The 13375-nt window shown below is 41.1% G+C and overlaps 1 protein-coding gene across 3 annotated transcripts in view; it reads right to left on the bottom strand.

Annotated features, from left to right (window-relative positions):
• The window catches only part of LOC117430848 (neuronal PAS domain-containing protein 2-like), a 41660-nt gene that overhangs the window by 10755 nt on the left and 17530 nt on the right, over positions 1-13375 (bottom strand). For 2 of the 3 annotated variants that reach the window (XM_059000983.1, XM_059000984.1), the window contains exons 2-9: positions 7499-7680; positions 5879-5935; positions 4769-4923; positions 4378-4469; positions 4173-4262; positions 2698-2818; positions 735-848; positions 155-273 (exon numbers count right to left, since the gene is read on the bottom strand). In XM_059000983.1, coding sequence (XP_058856966.1) covers positions 155-273; positions 735-848; positions 2698-2818; positions 4173-4262; positions 4378-4469; positions 4769-4923; positions 5879-5935; positions 7499-7554 — 804 coding nt within the window. In that variant the 5' untranslated portion in view covers positions 7555-7680. Of the gene's footprint in view, positions 1-154; positions 274-734; positions 849-2697; positions 2819-4172; positions 4263-4377; positions 4470-4768; positions 4924-5878; positions 5936-7498; positions 7681-11204; positions 11833-13375 lie in introns of those variants that run through there. The other variant, XM_059000982.1, reaches the window with a different exon arrangement.

Genomic DNA, 13375 nt, shown 5'->3' with positions numbered 1-13375 from the left:
GAAAGATCAATGGTAAAAAATCTCACCAACTCACATCAAGGTAACATTGGGAAAGATTTTATAAAATGCATGGCTGTACGGAGCAGTGAATAATAAGCACGGCTGCAAATGTGCGATCACATTGCTAGAGGGAAACACATGCTGACCCTCTTACCTTTAAAAATGGAGGTGTGACCAAGCGGACAGTCGCGACAAGGCAAACCTGCTCCTCAGCAGACGAGCGGATTGTTCTCGGTATTGCCAGCTCAAAGCCATTACAAGAGGATGCAGGCACTGTGAAAGTACAAACACAGCGTTTCACGTCGTTATCGTCTCCCTTGTGGTGTGGTGACAATCACTTGATCCTTCTCTTCTTTTTTTTTAAAGATATATAAATATTTCAGCTACAGCGCTGCAGATGAACGGCTGCATCCTGTTTCCTTTGCTTTAGGTCACATGGTCTGACTGCAGCTATACCAGAATAGAAACAATCTTTCACCTTTAGTTTATTTTTTTTAAGGTATCTGCATATTCCAAACTGAAAAAATGCAAGGACAGAATAAAAAAAAAACAAAAAAAAAACGTTGTAACACAGCTAGTGCTACTAACAGGTAAGAACAGGACTAGTTCAGCACTGCGTTAAAAGTGATTATATCTGAATCAGGAAGAACACTGCCGCTATTGCAGCTGTTTTTAAATGAGAAAGGGCTAGTGTTACCTTAGCTTTAGAAACAGATGTGAGACTGAACACCTACCATAGCTGTGGCATTTAAAACCTCCTACGAATTTCACATGTTCATATGTAGGGGGTTCCTTTGGGTCAGTGCTTCCTCTGGCTACATGACAGAAGAATTCAATATGGGTCTCATCTGGAAAAGAGGAAAAAAAAAACAACAGGGTGTTACAGTTTAATCAACGCTGCAACTAACGCGAGGGCAGACACAAACTTTTAAAAGCAAACAAACAAAAAAAAGAGTTTAAATGGCTGGAGATAAAAGGAGCAGCGTCAAACGGCGCTCCAGCGAAAGACAGAGGTGGGAAATGGGTTTGGAAAGACAGAGGAGTTTATTTTTGAAGCGATCTGCGTGCTGAGCTGGTAACGGGTCCGCATGAAAGAGCCAGGGTTAAGGGCTCAGGGCTGCAGTAAAGCTCCAGGAGCTTTGTGAACAGGAACCTTATCAAGCACCTCGCAGGTGTTTCAATAACACTTCTCCCCACTGCCGTGCACATTGTTCCCATGCTTCCAGGACGCAATGCAGGGAAAGCACTTTGCATCAAGAGAAACCTGCAGCTGGCTGTCTCAACGTGGACACGCTACGCAGGGAAAGCACTTTGCATCAAGAGAAACCTGCAGCTGGCTGTCTCAACGTGGACACGCTACGCAGGGAAAGCACTTTGTATCAAGAGAAACCTGCAGCTGGCTGTCTCAACGTGGACACGCTACGCAGGGAAAGCACTTTGTATCAAGAGAAACCTGCAGCTGGCTGTCTCAACGTGGACACGCTATGCAGGGAAAGCACTTTGCATCAAGAGAAACCTGCAGCTGGCTGTCTCAACTTGGACACGCTGACAAAGTGCTTCACACACAATGGGGACCGCAGCGGAGGAAGCGCACGGCCATCAGTGGGGGGTTGTGATAAAAAGCACAGAATCTCCACACATGCAACACGAAGCTCATGTTTGCCTCGGGTCTGTTTAAAGAAGAGGTGGTTCCAGCAAGCAGGATTATGGTCACGCTGTACAGACCCTGTAACCGGCTTCTTACAACAAGCGTAACAGTGTTTAAAACGAGGAACAGCACTCGGGAGTTCCTATTACTAGCCAAGGCTGCTAATAGTAGGGCTAATATAAAAAATAAGGCCAGATATAATGCTGGTATATGTAGTAATGATTAAATACTGTACAGGTCAGAATCTGCTGGTAATCCTTCTCTTGCGAAAGTTTACTGCGGTGCACTATGATAGAAGCATAGTATACACACACACACAGGCACAGGCACAGACAGCATGGTAATACACAGACATGCATGGTGAACAATGGCTAACTAAAATGACTCTACACATTTACCATACAGAAAGTAAAAACAAAAGTTGTCACTGATAATCAGAACAACGGGGGTGACTGTGAGAACCTCATCTTTCACTACTATACTTTTTCACTGTTATGTTCATCTTTCAGTACTGCGTCCCCAGTTACAAATAAGCCAGTGACCTGTCATTGTAATGCACCCTTGTTGTTTCTTTAACCCTGTGTCACAGCCCTTGTGTTTGTATAACAGCATGTAATCCACCCAGCTGATACCAGACCTGTGCCACTGATACAGTACTGCACTGTTCAATCACTGCCAGTCATTACGGGTCTTCTCTCGTGCAAAAAGAATGTTTACTTCCCAAACCACTCTCGCTGAGCGCCACCGAGTTTGAGGTTTAACTCATGAAACTAACTTTCAATGCTGCAGCAAACATCAAAGGGAATGCAAAAGGTCACCATGGCGCTGCTTTGAACAGCCTTCCTGTGGGAAATGGGTTTTTCTCTCCCTTTTATGCTATGTGGAAACAAGTGTAGTGTCTCTGCAGGTTAAGACTTCTTCAAATCTAGAGGCTTGTGCACTTTGCTTTAAAACCTCTTCTTTGAACGTTGAGCAATTTAATAATCCAACGCTCAGGTCTGCCTGAACCAGTTTGCTAGCGTTATGGTAAATAAACACGAGAGACTCACTTTCCAGGAAATCGGCAGCGATGGGGTCTGTCAGGAGCATGCGTGACGATAGCAGCTTGTAGACCTCCCCGTGTTCAAGCTCAGGAAGAAAGTTCAAGATGTTTTGGTCCACCATATCTGACTGATACAAAAGGACGCTTTGTCATGTTAGACTATCGCAGTAAAACCAGAGCAAACAACATTCATTTAAAATAGAGTGAATGTGAGTGCAGATTATACACTTCAATTGAGGTTAAAATAATACGGTTTTAGTGAGCAACAGTCTAACTTCCTTCAGTTATTCTTCTGATGAGATGACTTGGCAGAAAACCATCAGTTAAACATTAACTTGCACAATCGTGGCACAGCTTTGAGATTAATGAGTCTGCTCCAACATTTGAAAAACAACACCACCACACAATGCACTGTAGCTGACAAATTCAGTTGAGGTCAAAACTACAGCACTACATTGTAATCGTATAGTACCCAGAGTTCCATTAAACTGCAGTTACGCTGCAAATCAATTTGCTTTAGTAATGAAACATGACTGTGCTTATTCATCATATGCATTCATTCAAGCTGTGTAAATATGCAACATTAAATAAGGTTTGAGATGTATTTTTTAATTAACTAGCTTACAAACTAATTAGCTGCTTCATTTAAGAGTGCAGCTTGTTAGTCAGCAGCGAGACTCTATTCTTATTCCTGAACTGAATGCCAATCAGAACTGCACAGCAGGTGGGTGTGCACTCTGGTGCAGTAGCTAAGATACAGCAGGCAGTGTCACAGAGTTCACAGCAAAGCTAACTGCATGCGGGTTAGGAAGGAATTAAGGACAATTACTGCAAACAGTGCCTGCTTGTGAGCACACATATTAAAACTCCAGTCTGTCCTCCTGTGTGGTGAAACAGGTTGCAGTGTATCTGCAGCATTTTCAATCAAAATGATTCTTATACCAGACCGGCACGATGAGATAGATAGATACATAGCTAGATATATAGTTACATCCAATTCATACCTGAAATGTCAAACTTCAACATACCATCCCCCAAAATGAACAGGGTCTACCCATGGAAGAGTGTACCTCTAGTGGTGGATTAATGCACTGCGGTCAATAGTAGCTATTATAAATAAAGGGTGCCAATTCAATCCTGATTTTGCCTCCAGTAATTATTTAAAAATATGTTTTGTTTGTTAGTTTTGATCTCAGGGCTTAGCCAATTGTCAAACTACTGTGACTTGATCCGGGAGTTTGAACTTGACACCTAAACTGCAAACCGCTTATTTAAAAAAGAATAAATATTATTTCATTAAATCAACCAATGTGTGTCCTCCGATATACCAAGACTGAACAGTTCTAACTATGCTATGCTATGCTATGCTATGCTATGCTATGCCATGTTATGGTGAATGCTGTGGTTTTGCGTTTGCTAGGCAGATTTGTTCAGGACACATGACTGGTGCATTTAAGGGAGGTTTCTATACAGCTCACTTACCGGTAATTGCCCAATGAGTGAGGAAACACTGTCAGATACATATATAATGTTTCCATCTGTAGTAAGCGCTATAAGAAAACCATCCAAAGCCTGGAAAACAAAGAGAACCTTCTTTAACACGTGTAAATGAAATCGATGAGAAATAAAATAATGAGGCAATTTGCAAGGGATCTCTCATCAGGGGTTAATAAGGCCAGAAGCGCACCTCCAACATCAGCTGGGTGAACTCCTCGTTACTGAGGAACGATGGCTTCCAGTCCTGCTTGATCTCACATGACTCAGTCTGCGCTGTGATTTCTGAAACAAACGAGAACAGGGCAGACCTTCAGCACAGACAAGAGGAGGAGATCCAGTGCTTAGTGTCGTAATCATCCCTGTGTCACATACAACATCGATACGCAGGAAAGAAGAACACAAAGAGGCTAAACCCATCGCAGTCAGATCAGAGGCATGTGTTCGTCATAAACAAAGATCAGGGTTAGGAAAAACGAATGGTGCACTATGAAAACAGCTCCTGCCGAGATGTACTACAAACACTGGAGCGCTCTGCTCACTACCGAGTTATAACTGTGTCCTGAAACATCGCTGCCCCACACCTTTCTGCTTTTGGAGGAAGTCAATGGTCCGCTGCAGGATGGTTGACTTGTCCATCTTGCGCGGGTAACCCTGCCCCTGGAGCATGGTGCAGAGCTCCTTGATGAGCACATTGAACTGGTCTCGTCTCTTCTTCTCAGATTTGTTGCGTGATGCCCTATTGAAATGGTGACAAAAGGAAATGATCAGAGCAAGCACAGCCTGAGCAGCACCCACAGCTTCTTACAATCAGCCTAATGATGGACCTTCGAGGTGGCCATTAGCAGCAATGTGCAAACCAGACGCTCAGAGAATGAGGCGACACAATTGCAGATAATACATTTTAATTTCTTTAAACAATGACTGGTTTACATAAGAACAGTACACAATGACATATAATTACTTCATATTGTGCTCATTATAAAGAATTCAGCCTTGTCCCTAATTCCCTAAAGCCAACCCATTTTTTGTTAATTTATTAGTATTATTATTTTTATTAAGCCTAATTCAGGGGGAACATTTATGACATGATAATGCTCCAAAAAATAAGGGAGAGCAGCTTATTTAAGCTTCTGGTGTGGAAGAAAAGAAGCAATACATTCTTTCTTTATTACTTTATTCTTTATTGATTTAAATACTTGTAAGCTGGAAGAATTTGATGATCTTGTTTACAAGGGCGTCCCAGGAGAGATCACAGAACGCTGCATGCGCACCCAATGGTTATTTAGACATATACAATCGTATGGAATCTATTTTTTTATTATTATTATTATTATTATTATTATTATTATTATTATTATTATTAATAATAATAATAATAATAATAATAATAATAATAATAATAATAATAATAATAATAATAATAATCACTTAAAATACCCTGATACAAGGGCTTCGACAAATGGGAAACTTGGGGAGATCATTCCAGGCTAAAGCTGCCCCCAGGCTCAACACACACACAGCACCCAGTCTCGTTTCAGCTGTGCATGTGAAGTCCCTGCTGCAGGAAACTCTTTGTGCTCTAAGCATGCTGCTCTCCACTCCATGACATGCCCACGCTGAGGTGACATCAGCTAATGCAGAATGAGCAACAGCGGGAAGCACCCAGTTACCCAAGAAGAGAGGAGAGTTACCTCTTTGCCCTGTCCTTCTCATCTTCATCCACCAGGTCATCGACACAACTGCTGGAGCTGCAAGAAAACAAACATTGAGAAGTGTGCAGGAACCACGACGACCATCATCGTACTCGCACACTACAGTGAGTGTCACTGCTTTATTTGTCACTTCGTTAGATCATTTTATAAAGTGTCGGAAGATGCTTGTACATGAAGGATGCTAAATGGATGAAGCTGGTAGAATATGGGGTTGTATGGTAATGTGAATGGATGAAGCTGGTAGAATATGGGGTTGTATGGTAATGTGAATGGATGAAGCTGGTAGAATATGGGGTTGTATGGTAATGTGAATGGATGAAGCTAGTAGTATATGGGGTTGTATGGTAATGTGAATGGATGAAGCTGGTAGAATATGGAGTTGTATGGTAATGTGAATGGATGAAGCTGGTAGTATATGGGGTTGTATGGTAATGTGAATGGATGAAGCTAGTAGTATATGGGGTTGTATGGTAATGTGAATGGATGAAGCTGGTAGAATATGGGGTTGTATGGTAATGTGAATGGATGAAGCTGGTAGTATATGGGGTTGTATGGTAATGTGAATGGATGATAAAGCTGGTAGTATATTGGGTTGTATGGTAATGTGAATGGATGAAGCTGGTAGAATATGGGGTTGTATGGTAATGTGAATGGATGAAGCTGGTAGAGCAGGTGCAGGTTCCTGTGTACAGTATTTACTCTTTTCTCTTTCCGCTGACTGTACTGTCCAGACCCGTACACAGATAAGCAGCTCTCTAAGGATTAGAGTACTCCAGTTATGTATGTGTGCCACTGCTAATTTGAGATCTTCTACATCTGAAAACAGAGCAACCCTGGTGACTTGCTGCTACATAAACGGATCCCAGGCCTGATCCCAGATGCTCCTGATTAATAATACTGGCAGGGTTTAGATTGTCATGATCAATGCTTTACAAGAAAGTACAGCAGGAACACAACCTTCTGGTCTCTACAATAGCAGGTCAAGTTGCACAACTGTTCCCTGTTCCTGCAGCAGAGGCTAGCAACACAGCCAGTGCTTACTAGCACACACACATGACTTGTATATTTAATATTAAAGCATAAGGTACTGTAGGCAGTCCCTCTACGCCCATAAGGGGATTTCTCACTCTGTCTGTCTGTCTGTCTGACCGCTACTCTACTAAGAGGCAGGAGAACAGGAAGCGAATCAGAAGAACGTTTTCATGCTTTGCTTCCTTAAAGCCCCTCTGATGAAGTGCTCTCTGAGCGAGCACCTTAACCACTGCACAAAACAACCAGGCTGGTTTGCACGAGCAGTTAAAGAGCTTCCTTAAAGCCCCTCTGATGAAGTGTTCTCTGAGCGAGCACCTTAACCACTGCACAAAACAACCAGGCTGGTTTGCACGAGCAGTTAAAGAGCTTCCTTAAAGCCCCTCTGATGAAGTGCTCTCTGAGCGAGCACCTTAACCACTGCACAAAACAACCAGGCTGGTTTGCACGAGCAGTTAAAGAGCTTGCAACCCGATCTAATCAGCATGCGTCAAAATCTGTTAAGGGCAGATGATCACACATCAACACTGCCGGGGACACAGAAAACCCTGTGAGCAAGACGAGACTTACTCCCATTCTCTCCTGCTGGACGGACAGCAGCTCCCAAACTCTGCAAGGTTTTCCATGCTCACTCCCACTCCGGTACCAGACCTCTCTGAAGTCTTCCTGTTCCCATTCAGGCTCCCCGCCTACGGCTCTCTCGAAGTCTGAAACGTTCCCCTCTGTTCACCTGTCCCGACAGAGATCAGGATCTGAAACAAACAGAATAACAGGAACACAGGGGTACAGAGATATACTTATTGGGGTGTACTTTCACAGGAAAATCCTACTACTACAGTTAGACAATATACAGACTTTGCATCTTTACATACATTGCTCTGAAATAAGAGAACACACGAAGAAACCCTCTCTGAAACAGCTGAAAAAGGTTTCAAGAAATGATAATTTGATTTAATGAATTAATTAACTAACAAACAGGTGAATAAGCATCGACGAGGACGTCGCCTTGGACTCTTCAATAGCTTCAACACACATTATTCATGATATTTACTGGAGATTGAATTCTGAGCCAAACAACTGCTTGAAACGCAACAGAAATGAAAGCTGTGAGAGTTAAACTGCCTTGACGTAATTCCGCAGGAAATGGTAAAATTGTGGAAACATTACTTGACTGGCAAGAAATGGGAAATAAAGTTCTATATTTAGAGAACAGCAGCTGACTTAGCAGACTCCAGCCAAGCTATTAGCTGCCGTTGGTTCTGTTTGCATACTAAATCAATCTATTAACAGGCACACTTCACATGGAGTGACTGAGTGCTACTGCTAAAAACAAGGCACTTTTGGGTAAAACCTGGTTCTCGTGTTTAACTCAAAGAGACTCTTATCTGGTTTCACATCAAGCTAAGTGCTAGTCAAATTGCATGACTAAGCGGTACTATAAAATGATAGTTTTGGGAGCATGTTCTTGATTGCATAGTGAAATTGACGAAGCCTACGTGAGATATCCTGTAAACCTTTAGAATTATGGATGCAGCTAATCCCTGTTGCTATCCAGAGCGACATGCTGCGTGTAACACAATATGAGGACTGCACATGCCACTCTCAGTGACTCTCAGTAACCCATTACACTGGATTTAAAACTGGATTGCCTTACATTAAAAGGACAGGCGGGATCTTTCAGATAGAAACCTGACCCATACAGGTCACAAGTTTGTTATATCTTGTCCATGCAAGACATACCCTGTCCCACAGTCAACTGCAAAACACTGATCAGGATAGAACAGTACAGATCAACAGCAGGCAAATCAGATGTTAAAAAGAAACTCGATCAATGCAATATATATATATATACTGCAAGCAATCCGTTTACTGGAATCCCATTGTAAAAGCACAGGTGAGCAAGAAGAATCACAGACAAGTGTGATAAAAACCATGATTAACCATTATGAAGCTGAATAAACACACAACATTGGAGCTGTGCAGCTCAGGGGAATGATCATGCAATCACCACAGTAAACTTTCAGTGTATAATACTGTACTGTGCAGCTCAGGGGAATGATCATGCAATTAACACAGTAAACTTACACAGTGTATAATACTGTACTGTGCAGCCCAGGGGAATGATCATGCAATTACCACAGTAAACTTACACAGTGTATAATACTGTACTGTGCAGCTCAGGGGAATGATCATGCAATTACCACAGTAAACTTACACAGTGTATAATACTGTACTGTGCAGCCCAGGGGAATGATCATGCAATTACCACAGTAAACTTACACAGTGTATAATACTGTACTGTGCAGCCCAGGGGAATGATCATGCAATTACCACAGTAAACTTACAGGGTGTATTATACTGTACTGTGCAGCCCAGGGGAATGATCATGCAATTACCACAGTAAACTTACACAGTGTATAATACTGTACTGTGCAGCCCAGGGGAATGATCATGCAATTACCACAGTAAACTTACACAGTGTATAATACTGTACTGTGCAGCCCAGGGGAATGATCATGCAATTACCTCAGTAAACTTACAGGGTGTATAATACTGTACTGTGCAGCTCAGGGGAATGATCATGCAATTACCTCAGTAAACTTACAGGGTGTATTATACTGTACTGTGCAGCCCAGGGGAATGATCATGCAATTACCTCAGTAAACTTACAGGGTGTATAATACTGTACTGTGCAGCTCAGCGGCCTGTTCCAACTTTAAGACCAAGAGCGAGTACAGTTTACAAACTGATGGAACCTGAAACAGTCTAATTATAATCAAGATAGAGCTTCACAAATCAATTATTCAGATAAGCTCTCCACAGGTGAAGGTCTTTGGTGCTGATTGGGCTAGTTTATAGTTCCAAGTGATTCAAGTGAAGAAACAGCTACTTTGACTTGTGAAGATCGCTGCTTTTCTGAGACACTGCAGAACAGCGATCCACACAAACCCAAGCAGCTGTTTCTTTATTTGTTTCACTTGGGTTAGTAACACCAATGACCAGAGCCCACCGACAAGCAGCACGCAGGCGTAACAAAACTCCCTTTTAAAAACCTGCTATATTATTCAAAAGAAGTCGAAGTATAAGCAACGCTGACCGACATCTGACAACCAAAAAAAACACTGTGTAGCGGCTATATAGCTACACACGTTCATGAAATTCAGAGGGCACTGCGAGCAGCAATGTAGCACCGTGACGAGGTCGCAGGCATTATGCAGCATAACACATTCAAAATCAACCATTTCAATGTACAAGAGCACACAAACCACGCACCTCCATAAAAAAGTGCAGAGTGTTAATTTCTAATTTTATTTGTGTCTGCTATTTTGGAGTTATAAAAGTAAAATAAAATAATAATAATAATAATAATAATAAAACCTAACAAAACACACACACGATACTTTACGTAATTCGTACCCATATTGTGTGTGTGTGTGTATATATAATCTGTGGCTACGTTGTTTACCTGTACAATTTACAATTCTTGCTGCAATGTAATCTAGTTGTAGTGCGTAATGAGCTGCTCGACGCATCGGATTTAAAAGTCATTTCGAATCTTCTTTAACGAGTGATCCCTCAGCAACAACAGCCCCGCATAGTGCATTTACTCACATTTACTCTCAAACTACTATTTACGATTCACTGCCATGTATGAACCTACAACACAGCTAGGCTACAATCCTACAAGACCAAAGCCTTGCAGCAAACTGACATTTTCTGCGGTCATGCCAATCACGATAATCCAACATATACAATCACAAATATTAGGTGTGTGTTACAAGTTCACTACAGAGACGCATTTGTTTTAACGACTCGATGAGCCGGAATGAGACGAATTGTACAGAATAACTAATTAACTATTGCAATAACTGGAATATTGCTAATCGTTTACTGGGTGTACATTGATTTAAAAAAAAAAATCAATCACTTATTTTCGTATTGCTGCTTTATAAGACAACAGGCGGTCATTTCACTCTATTAACTAGTGCAGCACTTAGTGTTTTACTTAGTTATTTAGAATGGCTGGATGGACGTTTCCTGTTACCAATTATAAAAAGACTATTACATATCCTACCTAAAGAACCAATTAAGTTTCATAATTAAGTTTAACGCTGTTGTACATTCGCTACTGTCCGTCTGTATATCTGACGCGAACGAACACAACCAATGTGCTGGTGATACAGCTAACAGCATGTGAAAGGTAACTAATGTGTGTCGCTTAATCCTATTTCGATGTGTTACCATCCGTCACTTATAAACACAAGCAATGACATACCTGTAATCGAGGAACTCGTAACAGCTTGTAACCGCTCCACACTTTTGATTAAAGAAGTCCGCGGATGGTTCGCCTAACCCAAACACGCAGTGCAATATTGTACAAATCAAGCCTTTATAAGCCAGACTTTTTTTCTTTTCTTTTTTTTTTTTTTACAATTAAATGAAACACGTAATTTTGTTGAAAAACATCTCTTGTGTTAAATGTATTTCCCAGCCAGACGATCACGATTGTGTGTGTGTTGGAGAGTGGTAACAGTGTTTGATGGTAGTTTTTCCCCCTCGCTCTCTCTCTCTCTCTCTCGTTACTACTCGACCATCCTTCTGTAGGCAGATCCCGGTTAGCCGGGCTGATGATAATGTGCGCTATACAGACAACTAGCAACTAGGAAAAAGTAGGTCATCCAGCTATACAATCCACAACCGAGTATGGACACACAGAAAAGAAAAGAAACACAGACTGATAGCTCACTCACTCGCTCACTGCTGTCTTTCGCAGATACTTAAATGTAAAATGATCTGTACAAGCGGAATCGTAAATGTATTAACGTTTGTTAAGTGTATTGCATTTCCCGTACTAAACGGGTTACCTCAATCTGTTTCCATGTTGTTAAATCAATTTGCAAGACCACACCTGAGACGATGAATTGAACCATATTTTTAAAGACTACGACAAGTACGTTTATATTTATCTGTTTAATGCACCTGCCCCACAACAGAACTGTAACCCCAGGTTTAATATTGCAAGTGGGTACAGCTATATAATAATACAACATGAAAAAGCAGGAATACTTGTTATTGCAGATGTATTTAATAGCTGATGTATTAAACTTGTAATGAACTGAATCAAGAAACCTTTTTTTGCATTTGTTTGCAAATTGCTTTTGCTCACTTAAAATAACTGTTCCCTTTTAATACTACTACTAATATTAATACGACTACTACTAACAAGAATACGAATATTACTACTACTAATAATAATGAAACATGCAACCCTTTCTGCACCCGAGTAGAATTTACTGCAGTTTTGTTTAGTAAGTAAAAGGCTCAAGAGACACACATTCACGACATCAGTAAAGTGAAAATGTTACTATAAGTGGGTTTATTTCTGCAGTGTTATACTTTTCTAATAGCATGTTGTTTTTCAGCTTCAATGGCATATCTTCTGATTGGGTGTTGGACAAATGCTGTACTGTTCTTGCAGTGTCCTAAGAGTAAGCCAAATATTACTGTTATAAAACATGACAATCAGCTTACTTCTGATTGGTTACATTATTTAGGAAGGTGGGACATTCTTGTCTCATTATTAGCTCACAGGGAGGGATTTCTGATTTACTGTGGGGTCACACAGATTAAACTGGGGACTTCAGACCCCACAACCCCACAAACTTCCCTTCTCGTAGCTCGTACATACATTCAACAGATGGGAATGGAACTACCCTGTTTTGGAAGGTGTGATGGCAATTTTTATAGCATGCGCTACCAGGATAAACCCTTATGTTCTAAGCACAGTGATTAAGCATTTAAGCCTTTTTACAAGAAAACAAAAAGAGTAGCTTGTTAGTAATGGACATTTTCATTACCATGCTTCTCAAGTACCGAGCACTTCAGTGCCTACTTTTCATTGGAATGCCTTAATCCAGATCTGTGTCTGACACATCCAATTAGAAACAAATCTGCCTCAGAAGGTTGGAGAATTCTATCTTGGAAAATCAAGGAATGCTTACTATATCAAGATACACAGAGATAGATACAAAAATGTATGCACTGAAGTACTTATGTTTAATTGACAATAATGCAATAAAAAATATTCACAACAACAACAAAACACACATTACTGTCAAATACTGCCCACTTCAATCGAGTACTTTTTGTCACAGAGCTGGATACGGCGAGATCAGTTATAGCCATGGATACAGTTGTACAAGTCTAAAAAAACACACACAAAGAAATATTTTGTAAAGGTTGCAAAGTTTTATTTGATATGTTTCTGTTTATATCATTACCTCGCCCTCCGCAATCCACGCTGAAGGACCATTTTGTGTGTGTTGATTAACGTGTTAGGCAAGTACAGGCTCAAAGCCGGGGACAATCCCAGGTGCACCTTGCCTAGGGCTTGAGAGCTTAAACGTCAATAACCATACAGACATCGTTTACTGTACAGGAAGCAGA

The sequence above is a fragment of the Acipenser ruthenus genome, chromosome 26 (assembly GCF_902713425.1).
Source record: "Acipenser ruthenus chromosome 26, fAciRut3.2 maternal haplotype, whole genome shotgun sequence".
Classification (NCBI taxonomy): domain Eukaryota; kingdom Metazoa; phylum Chordata; class Actinopteri; order Acipenseriformes; family Acipenseridae; genus Acipenser; species Acipenser ruthenus.
Note: the sequence above shows the minus strand (reverse complement) of the source record. Positions and strands in the feature narration are given on the sequence as shown.